The sequence below is a fragment of the Centroberyx gerrardi genome, chromosome 3, assembly GCF_048128805.1.
Source record: "Centroberyx gerrardi isolate f3 chromosome 3, fCenGer3.hap1.cur.20231027, whole genome shotgun sequence".
Classification (NCBI taxonomy): Eukaryota; Metazoa; Chordata; class Actinopteri; order Beryciformes; family Berycidae; genus Centroberyx; species Centroberyx gerrardi.
Genome location: NC_135999.1, coordinates 27,949,780 through 27,969,624, shown reverse-complemented (window position 1 = coordinate 27,969,624; position 19,845 = coordinate 27,949,780). Strand labels below are relative to the sequence as shown.

Sequence of the window (19,845 nt, the reverse complement as noted above, 5' to 3'; positions counted from 1 at the left end):
GGAGCAGAGGGGTGGAGAGGTGTGTGTGTGGGGGGGGGTAGAACCTCCTCCCTCTGCCCCTCTTTCTCTCTCTCCTCCTTTCTATCCGTCCTTCCGTCTCTCTCCACCAGAACAGGAAGGAGGAACCGGCCCAGAGTGAGGCTTTCTGGGCCGCGGAGAGAGACGGAAATGTCGACGAACAAAAAGGAATAAAAGGAATAAACCAAGTAGCGGGTAAAAAGGAAAGCAAAAGGAAAGCATAAGTGACCAAAAACAGGAAGTAAAAAGAACAAAAAAAAAAAAAAAAAGTTCCCCAAACACATGGCGGCTAGGGGAGGAGAGACGACTGATTCGACCGCAGCGGCCGCCGCTCTCTACTCGTCGCCCTAGAGGAACGCCATCCCTCCCTCAATCCAACTCCCTCCCTCCCTCAATCCATCCATGTGTCTGTTTCGTTCGTTCGTTCATCTGTCCGTTCACTCACTCAAAACAAAGTGCTGCCGTCTCCTCCCGCCCCCTGGAGGGCGTCCGCCTGCGTGGCTCCGCCTCCCGCTTCGTTATTGTTGGCCGCTGCCGCCGCCGCTACCGCCTCCAGGGAGGCGGGGTCGAAGCCTTGCTCCGCCCCCAGAGCGTCGGCCTCCATCTTGACGCTGTCGGCCAGGAAGGCGGAGTAGGCGTCGCCCTCGGCCATCAGCAGTTTCAGCTTGGGGATCCAGCTCTTGCGGACGACGCGGCGGGCGTTGGTGCACATGTCGGCCGCGATGGCGTTCATCTCGCTCTCCTTGAAGCTCGGCGCAAAGTTCTGGCAGTAGACTGGAGGGAGAAAAGGGAAATGAGGAAAAGACGAGGAAGGAGAAATCACAGAGAAGAGAAGAGGAGCGGGCAAAGTGGAGTCTAGCAGGAGTAGATTTTAAAGCTGCACAAGGCAACTTTGCAGGTTGGCGGCTCCAAACGGCAGCGAGAGGAAACTGTTGGTGAAATTTGAACTTCAATTCCCAGAAATCCTGTAACATGACATCAGTAAACTGCACACGGCACACTCATGTTTACCAACAATTCTGATTCATCAATTTGTTGTTTCAGTTCGTCAAGTGTCCATACCCGACGCCAGGATTTCCTTTTGGCGAACAGGGTGAATTTACAGGGTCTAAATTAGGGAGGAGGGGACGCTTTTCTCTGTTGCACTTTGTGATTTAGTATGGGAAGAGGAATGGATCACAGCATTATGAGGGTGAGCAAGATAACAGCAGAAGAACTTGCCGTGGTAGAAAATGAATACAGAATATGCACGATATCAAAATATACAAAAACTATGAAATGAGTTGGATACAGCAATATGAGGAAAACGGATGCATGAATTTACAGCAAATCTACCTGCAGAACAAGCATCGCGCTCACACTAGCAGGTCGGCAGAAGGCCATAATACATGTACAGAAAGTGTCTAGGTGTGATGTTGAAACTATAAACCATGTCAATATATTCGCTTTACAGCTGCAGATAACATACAGTATGAGCTGATTTGGATAAATACATAAAACTCCAGATGGAGATACCATATGTACAGAACAATGACAATGTGCAATCCACTAGCTGTGTGCCTGACTGCGAGTGTGTGTGTGTATGTATGACTCACACTTGACAGCGTGCAGCACTCTGTTGTCCAGGGGTTTGCGGCTGGGGTCGTTGGTGGAGGAGCGGATGCCGGTTCCACAGCTGTTAGCCAGAGTGCTCCTGAGCAGCAAACACACACACACACACATACACCAACAGATATTATTAATATCTAATGCGAGGCAGCGCAGCCCTGGTCACTATATACAATTACAGTGAATTCGTAAAACTCGAAAACACTGCTAAAATCCGTGCTTGGGTGCATGCTGACACACACTTCCAATTTAAAATCTATTCAGGAAGTCGATTCTCTTCAAATTCTATCCAAAACCTGCAAATCTTTTTTTTTGGGACATTTTCAGACTAGCGCAGGACCTAATAACCAAGTTTGATTCAATGCCAAAACCGGCTAGTACTCTAATAAATATCCTGTCTTTCTTTTGTTAGAAAAAGCTTCTTATATCCAATCTTCTAATAATTTATTGAGAGTGAAGGCTCTTTCATTATGCGAGTTGCAGTCTCAGTTCACATTTTAAATTGAGTCAAGTGAAAGTGAATTGACCGAGCCCGACACACTCGGCCTTGTCTCTCCCAGTGAGACACATGATATCAGCATATTTCTCCATTTATCTGTAGATGGCCACAGAGAAGGGAAAAAGAGAAAAGAACCAGGAAAAAAAAAAACTAGCGGGGCAGCCACTCATAATATTTCTTCATTCAGATTTTAGATAATCAGTAAACCACAACTAAACATCTATTTTGTACCTTTGTTCATCATGTCAACCTCCATATACAGTATTATTGTATATTTATATACAGTACATGTAAAGAGAGACTAGTAGCATCACTGGTGCGTTAGCTGTATCCAACAGAAGGTTTATATCTACAGTATCATCGCTGGAAAACAACAGTTAGCTGACAAACCAGTCTTTCCCTCCATCCCTGTCTTTTATATTCACTTTGGCATTTAACCAACCGTCCTATTAAAGGAAAAACCCACACTCGGACTGTTATACTGTTAGATATCATCAATCTGTGATGTTCAATGCATTCCAGGGGTTATTTTGTGATGAAGTGTTGTAATATTTTGGTGAACCCACTTTCCCTCAACCTGCCTGGTCCCTGGTCTAGTTTTACTTCAGTTAGTGACTTCCTACACACTTTCGACACACCCCAGAGAGAGGTTTGGAGATAAATACATTCTGGTATATTCCCATAAAGTGACCCATCTGTAAAATGACCCGATATTCCCAGACTGACCCAACAAATTGATCAAATTCCCTGAATTTACCTGGAATACACCTCTAAAACTCCAGGACTAGTGGCAACCCTTTAGTTGGCTGGTAAAATAGTGTAAAAACAGCTGGTGAATTTTTGAATTTACCAACTTTTATGGTCCAAACTTAACTTTTTGGCTCATCTGTCAATGGCTGGTAAACTAACAAAAATGTACCTGACAAGACTACTTGTTAAAGGCCAAAATAAACAATATGCAGTTACTGTGTGTTAATTAAAAAATGTCACCTTCTGATATTAATCCTCATCTAATGTTAAGATAGTCAACCATTGGGTTAGCAGAGAAGCAGGAAGAAAAGTTTGAAGAAGTTTGGACGCTACTGCATTATTTTGATTTGATTTTGATTGGCTCACAGTCAGAGAGAGTGCAGGGAAAAAATCTGAGAACAGGAAGAAGACCAAAGACTGCATAAAACCGAGGAATTCAAATGTAACCGCCATTTGGCGCGTGGCGGGTGTTAATTTTGAACCCTGACCTGTCGAAGAAGGCGGCCAGCAGGCGTCGGAGCAGCACTTTGTGGCGGGTGCCGGCGCTGACGTGGCAGTTCATGAGCTGGGCGCGGGAGATGAACACGCAGGTGCCCGTCACCAGCTCCAGCTTCTCGGCCGGGTCGCCCTCCTCGTACAGCTTGGGGTGGCAGCGGTTGCCGATCTGGCTGATGAGCTCGGCGGGCAGCGACGCCAGGTCCTGCCGGGAGCGGCTGCCCCTGCCCCCCCGCCCGCCGCCCGACTCCGCCGCCAGGTCCGGCAGAGCCTCCACCCGCTCCCCGGCCACTGAGGGAGGAGGAAGGAGGATTTAACATTAGATTTAACATTTTTAGTCTTTATTTAGACAGTGGAAAATAGAGAAAGAAGGTAGAGTAGGATAGAAAGCTCTGCTAGGGCTGCAACTACAGATTTTTTTTATTATCTTTTTTGAATAATCATTTAGTCTATAAAATGTCACAAATATTGACAAATGCCCATCACAAGTTACCAGAGCCCAAAATGATTACTTACTTAGTCTGACCAGCAGTTAAAAAACATTTATTGAATTCATTTTAGAATGATAAGAAACAGAGAAAAATAGCAAATCTCAGTCTTTGTGAAGCTGTAACCAGCAAATGTTTTTGATACTTTTACTTGATAAATGACTAAAGCGATTAATTATCAAAATTATAAATCGATTAGTTTTCTGTCGATCGACTAATTGATTAATCGACTAGCCATTTCAGCGCCATCTGTCATGATTCAATTCCCGGCCAGAGGAGGAACACGTGGTTCTAGCGGTGAGGAACTTAACCACACACACACAGTACAACCTTTTTTTATATAAACCAGGAACCAAAACTTGTGACCGCTCTACCTCAGACATTCATACTTTTTGTAGACTTGACGGAAGTGATCCTTTGACCAAATAACAGACTAAATATGTTATGGTGCATAAACACATTAGGACGACTGTGAGCAATTGCTGGAATTTCCCTGCTGATTAATGCGGCTCAAAGCATTTAACACACGCACATTTAATATTTTGAACAAACTTGAGTTTAGAATTTCTACCACTTTTCAGTGTTCCTGAGACTATAAACAATTTATGAGCCGACACGACAGCAGGATCCTCAGTTCACAAGTTTCATTCTCCCAAACAACCTCCACTCTCGAGAAGTTTGGATCAACAAACTTTATAGAGTTTGTACTTGTAAACAAACTACAGCAAATTCTAGCAAGAGCTACCGAATAGTTTTGAAACATCAGAAGACAAAAACAGAAGAAGTGTATATTTGTATGAAAACACAGTAACCTTAAAATGAACTCTCACACACACACACAGCTCAACTTAATGCATTTATCTGACTGTTTACCTGTGGCCCCGACGTTCAGCATGCTGTACATGGTGTACATGTTGCAGATCTGTCTGTACTGCTCTTCGGCGCTCTCGTCCGTTATGTCGTCCTCTTCTTCGTCGTCGTGGTAACTGATGGGCGAGTCGCTGGTGTACATGCTCAGCGTGCCGGGGCTCGTGCCCTCGGGGGTCCCGCCGTTGTTGTTGTTGTTGTTATGGTTACTGTTGAGTCCGCCTCCCACCATCGCGGCGTTGGCCATGGATCCACGCCCAGAGGCATCCTGGGTAGTGGAGGAAGAGGAGGAGGAAGAGGAGTAGCGCGCGGCTTTCCTCATACCGCCTCCCCCGCCCCCTCCGGACACCCCTCCCCCGTCACGGTTGCCCCCCTCCCACAGCCGCTTGGCCACGGGGGTGCAGACCACCGAGTAGGGAGATGCCTCCTGCTGAGAGAGAGAGAAGGGGGGGGGAAGAGAGAGAGAGAGAGAGAGAGAGAGAGAGAGAGAGAGAGAGAGAGAGAGGTTACTCACCTTCACCTGTCTGGGAAGCCTCTAAGAACCTTTATAATAAAAATGTTGGGAAAACAAACTAACCAATCCTACACCAATAAACAACTATAACAACATATGTAACAATAACAACTATATTAATATAGTTGTATAATATATACAGTAACCAAATCCTGATTTACACCCTTGATGCGTTTTCCAGTCTTTTAGCATACATTTCATATTTAACTTAACATGGTCTGAAATTACTACCCGCCACACTTGTCGCTTGTCATCCCCTTCTCTCTCCCAGTCTTTCCTGTCTATCTTGACTTTGAACTGTCAAATAAGGGCGAAAATACCCAAGAAATGACTTCAAATCAATAAGCATGACCCTGCATCACCATCATTTGAACTCCGGATATATATTTGTCCATGCTGACCATTTTGCGTTACAATAAAAGGAGCAAGACAAACAAATAAACATATATATATATATATATATATATATATATATATATTTATATAAGATTTGTGCTCTTTTAACACCCATAGCTCATTAAGGTGGACTCAGTGAAATTCACAAACCATACTGGTCTCCAGCAAAGAAATTAACAACATTTGAAGAGTTTTCATTCATTCAAGAGGTCTCCACCAATTAGGAAAAAGTGACACTCTTAAAATGATTGACTGCATAAAATGTAAATAAATGATGGTACCTTTTAAAATATAGCAGATGATTTTACTCCTTGGTTGACAAAATGATAACACATTTAAACAGACTGGATCATCTTTATTTCAGAAATATTAGTGCAGTGCCCGTTCAAAACATGCCTGTTCGGAACGGGCCGATTGCTTGGCCTCCAGTATTGCTGCTTGCAGCTTTCTCGAGAACCGCTCATCCAAACAACTTCACACTCGACACTGCGCTTCCAGTCGCTTGCTTTGAGCCCCGCTGCTGCACAGAGCGCTGTTCGCCCCGCTGCTGCACAGAGCGCTGTTCACTTGTTTATTCAAAGTTTATTAATATTGAACGTGTCGCGTGTCCAATCCGACACCGCACGTTCTTGGGATGCAATACACCCGCCAAGTGTGAAGTAGATCGGACGAACGGTTCTCGAGATATGCGAAGGACACACATACAGACAGAGATTCCTTGCTTGCTTCCTTGATTGAATGATAACCTTTAGGTAATGATCTCTCTTACAAAATGGATGTAGGCTATAGCGTTTTGGAAAGGAGCTTTTCAGCTGCCATTACAATAGATAAGTAGATTAAGTTGTGGAGCTGGAGCCATCTGTAATACCGGGAGTGAGCTTTCTTTGAAAATCTACTCAAACCCTTTTCAAATCTCAAACTCCAAACCAAAGCAACACCCACTCACGAACCCGTTTCAAGTGATCCGACACTGAATGATGTGTTTTTTTAAAGGCTATTCTGCTCAAATCATGAGTGTAAGAAACCTTTAGCTGTAAACTACTGCAGTAACATTTGACTCGTTTTGAGAAAAGCAGAACAGCCTACCTGCTGTGGCTGTGAGTTGGACTGAGGCGCGGTCGTCTGTTCCGTCTTCACCTTGGACACCAGGGGGAGGGGCGTCAGGCAGGAGGCGGGCCTTCCCGCAGCCGTGGCAACGACCCCGACTCCGCCCCCTCCCACCGTTTGAGTGACGGGGCTCTGGGGCTCGGAGGGCGGGGTTTCCTCGGTGTGGAGCCCCTGGGAGTCACAGCTGGGAGATGAAACCTGGGGGCAGGGGGGGGGGGGGGGGGGACGGGGGATGGATTGATCAAACACGCTTGATATGCAAAGAATGAGGACATATAGTGACTAACGAAGATGGAAATAGTATGGAAATAAAAACTGCCATCATTTTTCATGTTTACACAGTATCAAAATGCCACGACTCCCCACCCTACATTACCATAAAAAGCAGGTTAGCTAAGGCTGTCAGTCTGTCCGGTTATCCATCTATCCTTCCATACAAACCAGTCCGGTTATCCATCTATCTTTCCATACAAACCAGTCCTCCTCCCATCAGTCTATCAATCCATCTTAAACAAAGCAGAAGATATTCCTTGGTTTCCAAAAATTTTGCCACTGTCACTATTTTACAGGCTAGATTTATTTTTAGAATCGTTCCAAGTTCCAGGCAATACTTGGATACCTGCCAAAGCGGTTGGTAGATTAAACAAACTCTACAACGCCAACCAGGGAAAACAAATAACCAGCATTTCCCTCTCTGATCCAAACCAAGTGTGAGTAAAGGTAAAGGTAAGTCTAGTCGGGGCTGTAGGACTCGAGTCCAGTCTTGGTCTCGAGTCTGGTCACAAGAGAACTTCTGACATAATAATAATAATACATTTAATTTGTAATGCACTTCTCATTACAACATCTTGGACTTGTCTTGGTCTCCTGTCTATTTTAACTCGGACTTGTCTTAGTCTCATATCTATTTATCTGGGACTTGTCTTGGTCTTGGCCACTACTTGTCGACTTTTCCTGCTTATCTAAGAATATAAACAAGAGGCACTTGAGCTGCCTAATGTCCCGCCACAATCACCATAATATCTTATACATAAACAGTTACGCTAATGAGGTGATAAATTAAGCTAATTAATGCACTCATTAGGGAATATTTCTATGTCAACATATTTGTCTTCACACGACACATGGGCGATATTAATATGAACTCTATCTCTAAGCATTAAGAAGTTACAGTAGTTTCAAGAGAGTCCGCTTTTCTTCCTTAATATGCAAATTAATGTAGCAATGTGCTTCAAAATCTAATCATATAGGTGGGAACCTGTGGTGCATATATTGTTCTGGAGTTATTGTGTTCAGAAGAAGAAGAAGAAGAAGAAGAAAGAAACAAAGAAAGACGCCACCATGATGACATAATGTCCCGCATATCATATACCATTTTTATCCATGTTTGGTTCATTTTCTCCCCAGAACTACAAACAATTTAAGGGATTTCACTTGTAGAAACCTGTGTATGTAATAGTCCTCAAATTCCTGTGCACTTTAATTATCTTCCAACAGATCTACATCTGCGTTCATCCTCAAGAAACTCTTTAATCATCCATCCGTCCAAACCCGTTCCCATCCCAATCATCCATCTACCCACCGATCCATCTGTCCATCCTCCCTCAACCAGTCCCCCAGGTTACCTTGAGGAAAAACTCGGTGCCTTTCTCCATGATCTGCTGGATCTGGAGGAAGCCGGCGGTGTACATGAGGAGGAACTGGTCCCCGACGTTCATGCTGAGGCGTCCTGTGTAGCAGAAGGCCAGGATCTGCTGGAAGCTCTGCGGCTGCACGGCCGGGGGCAGCTCCACCACCGAGCTCTTCCCCCCGGCGTTGAACAGATCCCGGAAGTAGGAGCTGCTGGCTGCCAGCACCGCGCGGTGGGCCTGGAGGGGCGAGGGGCGAGGGGCGGGGCAACAAGCGGGAGAGGTAAGTGAGGTGGCCAGAGAGAGCAGAGATGGATGACTTGAAATTATCTGAAGCATAACTCCGGCCATTTTTTATCTGGACCCTATTTTCCCATCTTACCGATTGATTCTGACCAAATAGAATAGGGCTGGGTGATATTGACAAAATCAAATATCACAATATTTTAGACCGAATACCTCGATATCGATAATGTAACAATATTTTGGGGATGAGTATTCATACTTTCATAAGATATTTACACACAAGAAATTTTTGAAAATTAGTAATGATCATAAGTAATCAGTAATGTGTAAACAGTAATAAGGATATGATGAGCAGGTAAAACCAGCCCTTGTTCATATTACTCAGCCAGAACAGGCTAATAAGTTCGGAAATTGTCTCACTTTACTGTAACGCAGCCTTTAAGACCAGGAAGAACTAACACTTAAGTTATTTTCCAATATTACGATAACCAAAATCCCAGACGATATCTAGTCTCATATCATGATATCGATATTATACGATATATTGCCCAGCCCCACTATAGAGCCAATTACGTCTTGCTGCAGCTCTCCAATGCAGAGAGTCCTTCAGGGCCAATGGACACTCCAAAAATCAACCCCAAAAGCACACAATGCATGTCTTTTTCAACACACTGATTCCTCGCTTTGGCATGAGTCATATCGGTAAAAAGATGCAAATGAAAAGTATCTAAAGTCTTGCCTTTCTCGTACAGTTTTGATGCTACCTTGGCCGTTGCTTTACCACTTCCTTGTTTACTGTTTGCCAGCCGGCTGCGGTTGCCTGTCTACCTCCCCCGCTGTGTAAAGAAGGGCCAAATAAATAGTGAAAGTTGTCAGGTCATGGATAAACTGAAAATTAAATATATGCATGTCTCATTACAAAGTGAGTGTCAACATGTTGAAAAAGATGTGCTTTGGATGGTTTTGGGGTTTGGTTTTTTGGAGTGTCCATAGTCCCAATAGCAACGTGTGGGAGGGACGCACCCAGTCAAGCAAGATATAAGTAGCTCTTTAGTGAAACAGTTGATGAGGTTTTGCTCAGAGAGTTATGCTTTAAAGTGGCAGTTCAATTTGGTAGCACAATTTCTCTTATAAGCGCACAAAATTACTTCTTGAACAGTGCAGAAAACAGAATGAAATAACACTACCTGGGTCTAATTTTATCTGTTTGTAAATGTGTTATAGATGGTTTGGGACAAGGTTTTCAAAATGTAAGTAAGTGATGCTGACCCAGAGCAACCAAATTTGGTTGTGGACAATTCATAGACTTCTACATGTGCACTAAAAACGGACATGTTTTGGCTGAAGTGAAATATCACCAGTTGGTCTGCAGACCTCACCACATCCATGAGGTTTGGATCATGACTGGCCTCAATAAACAACTTAACAGAATGGAAGGCGCAGCTCTTCTGAAGTATTCATTGGGCTATAATAAAATCATGACCCAGTGAATTTATTTAATTTTTATGAGCATGTTTTGCACTTTTTCCACTCTTTCATGTTTAGCTATTTATGCTAGCATCTCTTATCAAGATGTTTACACTAGTCCCAATAAACATTCAATAAATAATTGCAGGGGCTGACGCCGTCTGCCAATCACAACTTTTCTACTTGTGAAACCTTATTCTCTAAATTCATTTAAGAAAAAAAGCATCATCAAACACATTATTCACATCCAGAGACGCAGTAAGCTTGAAACAGGGAATAATCTGTGTGGGGAAAGTGAATGAACGTTTTGGGACTTACTTACTTGTAAAGTGATGACAATAAACACCAAAATCATCCATGTGTCCCCAGTCGATCATCATCTCCAGCGCTCCATGCCAACACTTTAGCAGACACTATGTTGAGTGATAGTAAGCGACTAGCATTATGTAAAGTATCCAAGGTCCAGACTGACCTTTTAGTAAGAAACAGCTGTTGGTGGTTTTTATTATGGTCTGTGGATTCATAAATTACAAAAACTATATCAATAAGTCAATATAGCTCTAGCTTTAGGTGAGCAAATATGTACTCATTCGCTGAGCAGTGATTTTTATTTGTACACAGTCTCCCATTGCACGCCAGCATCACTTCCTATGGAAATAAGTAAAGTAGTCCCTGGTAGTTATTTTTTTGTATCATATTTATTGTAAATTTTACCAATCTCTGACACAAAATTGCCAGATTTGGCCGCAGATCATTAAAAATCACTTCCAATTTACCTTTCATGTGCTTCTTTTTTGAGATAATGCTAGTTGCCTACTACCCCTCAACATAATGTATGCTAAGGTTTTTTGGGATACATGGATGATTTTGGTGTCTATGTTCTCATCACTTAACAACAGGTAAGTTGACCAACAGCCCAATCTCCCAAAAACTTTAAGTGAGAAGTCTGTGGTTGTACTTTTCAGCTCCCAGGTGAGATCACCCTTCCCTAGACAGATAACAGTTTAAAAAACAAAACCAATATGGGACCTTGAAGGCGTGGCCCTTGACAACCACGGAGACATCGCAGTAGAGGCCCTGCAGCCGCTGTTCGTTCAGACACTCCAGGACGTTGTTGCCAAAGTTAGGGATCGCCATCTGCAGCGTCTGAGCCATAACGCTCTGCCCAGCACCACAGGGTCTATAGGAGAGAGAAGAGAGAGAGAGAGAGAGGGGGGGGGGGGGGGGAAGGACAAGACCATAGGAGAGGAAGGAGGGATGGATAAATGGGTGTTTGAAGGACGGCAGGGGAGTAAAGACGACATAAAAGGATGGATAATGAGGGATGGTTGGATAGATGGATGGATGGATGGAGGGAGGGATGGAGGATAGATGGATGACGTGATGGAGACAAGGGAGAGAAATTGGGGGAGAGGGAGGGATACATGGATGAGGGGATGAGGGAAAGTATGGAAGGAGGAAGGGGAAGGAGAAATAAGTGGATGGAGAGACGGGAGAGATGGGGAGGGAGAAAGAGGGGATGGGAGAGAGAGAGAGATGGCAGGACAGGAGAAGAAGGAATAGACATGAGTGATGGAGAGGAGGGATAACAGAGAGAAAAGATGGATGCACAGAAAGTAAGAAGGCAGAAAGGGCGGGCGAGGCAGAAACGAGAAGGGAGAGAGAGTACAAAAAAAAAGGGAAAGCGGTAAGTCAAGTGTATGATGATTAATGAATTAAGTATTTGGTAAACAACTTCAATGCATAAATCTAAGTTCCAAATGAAAGAGAATTTTGGGCCACCAGCGATAGTTATATAAGCCGTCTTTCTACTTGTTTTTTACCTTGTTTCATTACATCTAATTCAGAGTTAATAGACTGTTTGGCGGCTTTTGGCCTACTTTGTTGTTTCCTCGTCGCTCCTTCTCATTCAAAACACAGTCGCTTACGTAACTCGTCTATTTCACTTGTCGTCGTCACCATCCACCAAAGAAGCCTCTGATCAGAAGTGGAGGAACTGTCAAACTTGCCACGCCATAAAAAAACAAAAACAAAAAAGCACACAAGGAATCTATAAAAAAGAAAAAAAAAATCTCTGCTGGGGAATAAACGCATCACTTTAGAGTGGACTCTTTTATGTTTGTTTATAATAATATGCAAAACAGACATGTAGCATTCTATTATAACCATAGTTCTGGGTTTGAATTAAGGCTGAAAGATATTGACAAAAAAAATCTAATTGCGATTATTTGACAGAATATAGCAATTGCAATTTAAAGTGTGATTTGTATCATCTCAAGTTTTTCTTGTCATACACTTTTTAGAACTTTAAAAAATTGTTTAAAGAAAAGTGATTTTGTTAAAAAAAAAATAGATGCAATTGTGAGTCTGATTAAAGGTTTTCACCCACATTATACTTGATTAATGGACCAAAGATTACCTACAGCACTAAAACACCTTGTTTAGAAATCCATGTTGGATGTCCCTCTGTCTTAAGAAATGAATTGCAGCCTCTGCGATTTGGAAATTGCAGAAGTTCATATTGCGATTTTTTTTTTTTTTCTGATTAATTGTTCAGCTCTAGTTTGAATTAGCAGAAATAAATGGGAGAAAAGAATACTACAACCAGTGCGGCATCTTATTTGTTCACTGACCACAGTAAGTACTTTCACTACATTACCTAAAAATTTGATTTTTATACCAGAACAGGACCTCCGAGTGATGGATGCCAGAGTAGAAAAGCTTACTGGACACACAGAAAGATTTAGCAGCATTTGGCTATTGGCTGGTGGTCAGTTCCCTCCCTGGCTACAACCCAAAGCAAACCACTGATAGGAAGGAAACAATATGATAGTGATTAGCTGCGTCTGTCCAGGGGGAGGGAGACTTCCAGACTAGACCTAGTGACCTAAAAAGCAGGCTGCTGCATCATCTCCACTCCCCCCTCGCCGACACCGGGGAGGAAGTACGCTGATGCAGCAGCAGAGGCCCGGAGTTTGGAGAAGCCGGCAGGTCACCAGATGCTTCACTGTTTCCTTTACATTCATCTAACTGTGATGGATACCTCCGCAGCTGGAAAATGTAAACGCGTAGAAGGAAAATTCCCACCGCCAAAAAATTACAACTCTGATTACAGCACAACTGGCCTCAGATCATGATAGAAATATCCAAATAAGAGTGATGATAAGAGTGAGTAAACTGATGCTGGAATAGGCCCCCAGGAGAAAAATACCTCAAAAACACAAATTACAAAAATATTTTATAGATTACTAGTTAGAATCAGAAAAAATCAGAGTCAATGTGAAATGGTCACCTCCCTTTCAACAGCCACCGCCAATGTGCCGCTTGAGCCAGATACTTAAAGGAAAAATCCACACTAAAACACCTAAACACTGTTGAAAAAAACAGCTATTGGTGGTGTATCTTGGATTTCTGGGTCCATTTTACTGTCTGTTGGTGTATTTTGTCCTATTCCCGTGGATAAGTGGCCAAAACTAGATGAAGTGACGTCACATCGAGATATTTCCAGTACAGCTACAATGGAGTTTGATAGCAGAAATGTTTTAAACTATCTAAAACATAAGCAGTAAACGTCAGGTTTTGGTGTCAGTCCGTCAGAATCAAAGAGCGAGAGCTTCGTTCTGTCTAAATTCACCATTTTGCACCGACGTTCAACAATCATAAAAAGGAAGAAATCCAACGTAGAAGAGGCAGAGAGACCAATTTCTCCACCCACAGGAGCCTCAATAGACCAGAATGCAATGCAGCCACAGCCTGCATCTTTGCGGATCAGAGTCGTTGGTATCGTGTGAAATACAACGCCCTCTTCTGCAGCTTTCTGGCTATTTGAACAGCCAGGCACAGCAAACCACAGCATTGTTCTCTCTCTCCACTCTCATTTTTTTCTTAACTGGAAAAACTTACGTTAACGCTATCACTCTCTCCACCTATATATAACACAGAGAAGCCCCTTCTCTGGCGGCTGTGTAAAGTCATAGGCCTACACCACAAAAAGTCAATTCCAACACATCATCACAGAATAACTCCTGGAATGCATGGAACATCACAGATTGATGTTATATAACAGCGTAAGAGGATCTGAGGGTGGAATTTTCCTTTAAATCCCAACTTCTCCAGTGGAGCTGCTCATTGGCCGACAATACAGACTGTGGTTGTACTGGGAAGCTCCCAGGTGTGACTGTGAAGCAGGGTGTTACTGAAAAGGAGCATGCATGCTCAGCAAACCTTCCCTGGATAAATAAAGGTTAAAAAAAAATATGTGGGCTAAAGCAATCCTGGGCTCCAGCCTTACGCCTACAGGAGGAGAGCACAGAGAATAATGTCCTATTACAGTCTTCAGCATTACAACATAGGCCAATTAATTTTCAAGAGATTTATGGCTACTAATTAATTTGACAGATATAGGCATATTAAGGTAGGGCAATGGGCTGAGTAAAACTGTAAAGCCTGCCTACTTGGAATACCAGTCATACATATTTCATTTCAATTTAATTTACATTTTTGAAAATAGGACTGTCCGGATGTTATCTTGTTATATCTTATTGATTACTTTGACAGAAAATGTGATCACATGTATTAGTCTTGATGATTTGATGGGCAAAATTATTTTGGCATCTTATATCAAAATTTTGGACAATTTTCAACTACAGCAGACATTTCAACTTACGTGGGATGTTTCAATATTACCAATATTGCCAATATTCTCAATTAATATTCTATTAATTGTGGAAACTATTGGATGGACTATTGGTTTATTGGATTGGAAGCAATTTGTACTATTTCGGCCTGAAAAACATTCCCATCATATCAAAACACTATCAATCCAAAGTGTATGAATGGAGTCGCTAATCCAAAGAATTTACTTTTTCCTACTTAATTCAATAAATTAACAAATATTTTACATAACTAAGTCAGTGTTGATCAGCCATTGTGCCGTGACACACTGGTGTGCCTTGACATTTTGTGCAAATGTAAAGAAATCAATATGCATTAGATTAATGTAATTATAATTCAACCCAAGCGGCTTGGAATGAAATTTTCTCCATGCATTTTGGGTCTTGTCCAGGATTTGTTTACATATATTACCCCTACTTAAAATGATTATCTAACAATTTACGTGATAATGAATAGTCGTGGATTTCTGTGTCTCAACAAAACGGTGTAGGATCAACGATGCACGGCGGCAGGAGAACACAGCAGCAGGTTTGTGATGGAAAAGTTGCTGGTTCAAATCCCTGGACTGGCTGGGGAAACTCCAGGCAGTGAAAATGAATGATACTACTACACTTTACGTGCCCTTGAGCAAGGCACTGACCCGACAGCCGGTCCAGTGGAGCTGAAGCAGAAGACTGTGGTTGTACTGAGCAGTTTCCAGGTGTGAATATGTGCAACTGTATTAATAATAAGCACGCCGTTGCTAAGAAAGAGCATCCGTGTACAGAAAACCTTCCCCGGATAAACAAAGGAAAAAACTGTAATTCAATCACACCAACAACTAGAATCAGGCTAAAGCTTGAAGCTGATACTCACAATGACACACCAATCTTTGTGATAAAATTCATAATGGTTCGACGGTCGTATTTCAAAGTAGCCTAAAGCTAACTTTAGCCTACATATATAGGCTATGTGAACTGCACACTTGACTTGACTTCAGTGCATTGAAAAGCACTGAGATGTCATCCAAGGCCGAGATCCTATTAGTATGAACTACCATTTCCTCCTCACAGGTCACAGGGGTCAGCACAACTTCCAGGAAACATAAAAGAGAGTTAATTTCCACCACTTGACCTTTGGTCTGCAGCCCCCCATGTGCCCCATTATGTGCTCTCATGACACCACCATGCTAACCTGTGTGTGTGTGTGTGTGTCTGTGTGTGGGCTGTAGCTAGTGCAACTTGTGAAATTCAATTCAAATTTATCTCCAATGCCACAAACTCAGGTTGACTTTGTGAAGACTAACAACATGCTACAACTATGTTGAAACTAAAAAAGTAATTTTGATCACTATAGTTAACATGTTGGCATATAATCAATCAATACTTCTATTTAAATCAAAACTAACATAGGCCTGTGATACCAACATCAATCACTGACTAATGATATTCAGTTTCCTGGTTTAGGGAGGTTAAAGGTGGCCTGTTAGCAAGTAGCAAGCTAAAGCTAAGGCTAAATTTGGCATTTATAAAATACTACACCTATGCGTTTAATTCATGAACGTGTCTACAAATCACATGTATTCAATTCCAACCGTTTGTGGCCGTTACTTTAAAAACATTTAACGCTGAACAAACAGTATTTATCGAGACTTAGCTAGACAGTCCCCAAAATGTGGCTATAGTGTAGCCTCCCTTGAGCACGACTAGAATTGAAACTTCAAAACGGAATATTATATAGACACATTAATTATACATTAATTAATCTCACATCAAAGTCTAGCGGAGCCGATGTCTCGCCGGTAGACGCCTCGGGAGAAAAAGAGACCGCCGCCAGCGGGGCAGCAGGGCAGTCGGAGCGGGCAGAGAGCTCTCGGTGCCCCGCCGTGTGCCAGCCTCGATGCCCGGTAGGATTTGGGAGTCCTCGCTGGCCCGGGCCGGTGTGTGTGTGTGTGTGTGTGGCGGAGGAGGGGGGGAGCAGCGGACAACGGACAAAAAGATAGCTCCCCTCTCCTTTCTTTTGTATGTCAACCGGGTTTTCACTCCCCCCGTTTATCGACCGAGACACCGGGGGCACGAAATCTGCCACAAAAATAGTCGAGGGGATAAAATATTCAGCAGTTCAGCGCTCTCTCCGTCTCTCCGTGCCAGCGCGGTGTGATGTCGGTTAGCCCGAGTTCCCTCCTCCTCCTCCGGCCTAACGGCAGCTACCGATACGGGACAGAAACACGCTGTTCCCCCAAAAATGTCGCTTATATTATATCACAGCGACTTAATTATTTAATTAATCTCCACACAAAAAACACTAATAATCCGCACAACCCGCGTTCACTTAACTTAATCCGGCGTTAATCTTCACGGGTTAAATTTTTACCGAGGAGGGGGGGGTCTATAGCGGAGGGCGATCCTCGCACTCCATCTTTAGCCGACATCAACAGGTCATCCCGGGACACAAATGCGCTGCAACTGTGGGCGAGACAGACGGATGGATCCGGCATGGCGAGGCGAGAGGAGGGGAGAGGAGAGGAGGGGAGGGGGTTGGCTGTAATCTTAACCCGTTTACCGACAGGACACCATGATTTGCGTCCACAAATTAATCGAATCAAGATTCAAGATTAGTCAAACGCAATGTAACTGTTATATTAGCGGTTAAAATAAAACAACCTCCCCCACCTCCACCACCTAGTTTTTTAAAAGTTCAGGAATGCGGAGAAAGAGGAGCGGAAGACTCATCAAGTCACTCACCGAGGAAAAAGGGGACAGCCCGCGGCGATGAGTGAAGTCGGTGAAGTGGTTAAAGTTTGGCTGGCTGCTGTCCCTGCGAGCCCATCCCCCATAGTAGCACACCTTCCCCAAAAAAACAATAGCTAACCCCCCACTTCCACACACACACACACACACACACACACACACACACACACACACACACACACACACACACACACAACACACCGCCACCCTCTTCAAATTCACCCCGAGCCGAATTCAGCCCCCCTCGGACACCGACCCACTCACGCCGGCTGACCGCGGCCGACCCGTCTCGCCGGCCGAGCCCTTGTCATCGGTGACCCGCCGTGTTTCAACTCACCCCCTCGCTGTATTCCGCTGGAAAGTGTTTCAATGGAGGAGCAGCCAGCGCAGAAGAAGCGGTCTAGTGTCTCCCTCCGCCTCGCTACAGGCAGCCATTCATTGTGACTGAACCAGCAGCCAGAGCACGCACACACACAAACACACACACACACTCAGACAAGCGTATACACACATACATACACGTGCGCGCACGCGCACGCACACATACACACATACAGGCGAGACGAGGAGCGCAGAGCTATCGAGAGGGGACGCAGAGCGGGGTTTTTTTTCTCCCAGGGGTTGCAGACAGATCACAGAGCTACCGATCGGTCAGACAGACAGACAGACAGACAGACAGGTAGACAGACGGACAGACAGTCTTGTCTGTCCGTGGGTAAACTATTCAAATACAAAGGTGGGTAAACTATTAATGTTATTCAAATACAAAGGTGGGTAAACTGAGTTTACCTGTAAACTACACTACATCCCTGGTTACAAATAAAAACAAGTCGTTACTTTTGTAATCACCGCCTTTAAATATCAGATTGAAGGTGAATTATTTCCACTCCCACACCGAGTAATTAAATATAGCTTAGCACACACTAAGTTTATTTAAATGAGAAATGGCAGGAAAAAAAAACATTATCTGGGTGGAGGTATTCATGCTAGTTTGATTTTATTCAGCCAAATAATGACAATGAACACTGAACATTAATGCTGTTTAGTTGCCATAATCATTCCCAGCAGATATAATTGGGGTTAATTTGATTTCTGAAGGTAAGAGAAGATGCAAATCACCAATTTTTATTTTTTTTAATTTTTTTTGGGGGGAGGGGGGCGGGGGGGGGGGGGGGGGGGGGGGGCGGAAAAGTAATGTAACGGAACAGTAATGTAACGAGTAGTGTAACGAAAATGGAAGTATTCAGAATGCATTTGAAACAAGTATCCTAATTGGTTTAGAGCCCAGTACTGCAGGCAGCAGCGTCCCCAGCCGACCCGACTGTCTGAGCCCCACCCACCTCCCACTCACCTACCTACCTTCTCCCTTGGGTGGCGGTGTTGGTGGTGGTGGGACTCCCTCCCTCTGGCCCCCTTGTGGATCTGGACACCGGGCCGTGAAGCCGGAGCCGCCGGTTCGAGCCCGTGCTGTCTTGTCTCCGTCTGTGCGTCTAGACTCCGGGCAGGTGAGCCCTCCGGGGCCTCCAGGCGGGGCGGTGCAGCGCTGAATACTAAACAGGATGAGACTGCATTCAGGCGCGGCAGGAGGGGGAAACGGGCTGCCTGCTCTCCCCACTCTCTCTGTCATGCCAAATACTATTAACTCTATAATTCTCCAGTGTCAGATGTATACAGCACGACGCTTTGTGGACAGTTATTGTCATAGCGCCCCCCTTCCAGATGTGCAGGTTTAGGTGGAATTACTTTTTTTTTTATAGGCCTAATCATTCATGTCCCATTTTTTTTAGGGGGAATTGGGTGCAAACCACTCAGCGAGATAAATGAATGACAGTTAATGGCTGCTGTTTCCACCGTGAAATGAATGTTGCGTCGCTGTTTAGATGTGCAGGTCATGCATTTGTCACAGATAAGACATCTGTGATAATGTAGGTCACTGGGAAAATAATAAAGCGTGGTGTCTATGATCAAAATTCAAAGCTTCAGTTAATTAACAATGAATTTATTGTCATTACCAGCATCATCATACTCATGCCCGAACAAAGAAATCGCTGTATTTTTGTAGGGACTGTGGTGCTTAATAGTGAGTTTAATTGACTTTATTTTTCTTGAAGTTTTTGTTTTATCTCCTATTATTATAGGATAATGAGTTTAGTCTTTTCGTAAGGGTTCATCATCCACTTCAGGCACGATAAGATTAAATTAGACTATTCATAAAGGCTGACTGATGTTTTTTTCCATCCCCTCACTCTGTTCACATGTTCACTGCAGGGAAAGTAGGCCAGTGTGTACAGCGGCTGACTGCGCGACCCTCTCTGTCCTTACATTACACCGCTTACATGACATTACACGGCACCGCCAG

General features: G+C 43.7%; 1 protein-coding gene across 1 annotated transcript; it reads right to left on the bottom strand.

Annotated features, from left to right (window-relative positions):
• Positions 1–425: 425 nt before the first annotated feature.
• Positions 426–16,881, bottom strand: nacc1b (nucleus accumbens associated 1, BEN and BTB (POZ) domain containing b). Its single transcript, XM_071914048.2, has 8 exons — positions 16,507–16,881; positions 11,113–11,263; positions 8,368–8,610; positions 6,722–6,940; positions 4,732–5,152; positions 3,364–3,661; positions 1,614–1,711; positions 426–792 (listed from the first exon to the last, which is right to left on the bottom strand). The coding sequence occupies exons 2-8, from the start codon at positions 11,236–11,238 to the stop codon at positions 464–466; spliced, it is 1,734 nt and encodes a 577-aa protein (XP_071770149.2). The 5' UTR covers positions 11,239–11,263; positions 16,507–16,881; the 3' UTR covers positions 426–463.
• Positions 16,882–19,845: the final 2,964 nt, after the last annotated feature.

What these genes read in the sequence shown, in the direction of transcription:
- nacc1b (XM_071914048.2), bottom strand. Translation starts at nt 11,238, where the DNA reads ATGGCTCAGACGCTGCAGATGGCGATCCCTAACTTTGGCAACAACGTC. An exon ending in GCACCGAGTTTTTCCTCAAG is followed by an intron (nt 6,941 to 8,367) that starts GTAACCTGGGGG and finishes CCCTGCCCCCAG; the next exon opens with GTTTCATCTCCCAGCTGTGA. An exon ending in CCAACTCACAGCCACAGCAG is followed by an intron (nt 5,153 to 6,721) that starts GTAGGCTGTTCT and finishes CTCTCTCAGCAG; the next exon opens with GAGGCATCTCCCTACTCGGT.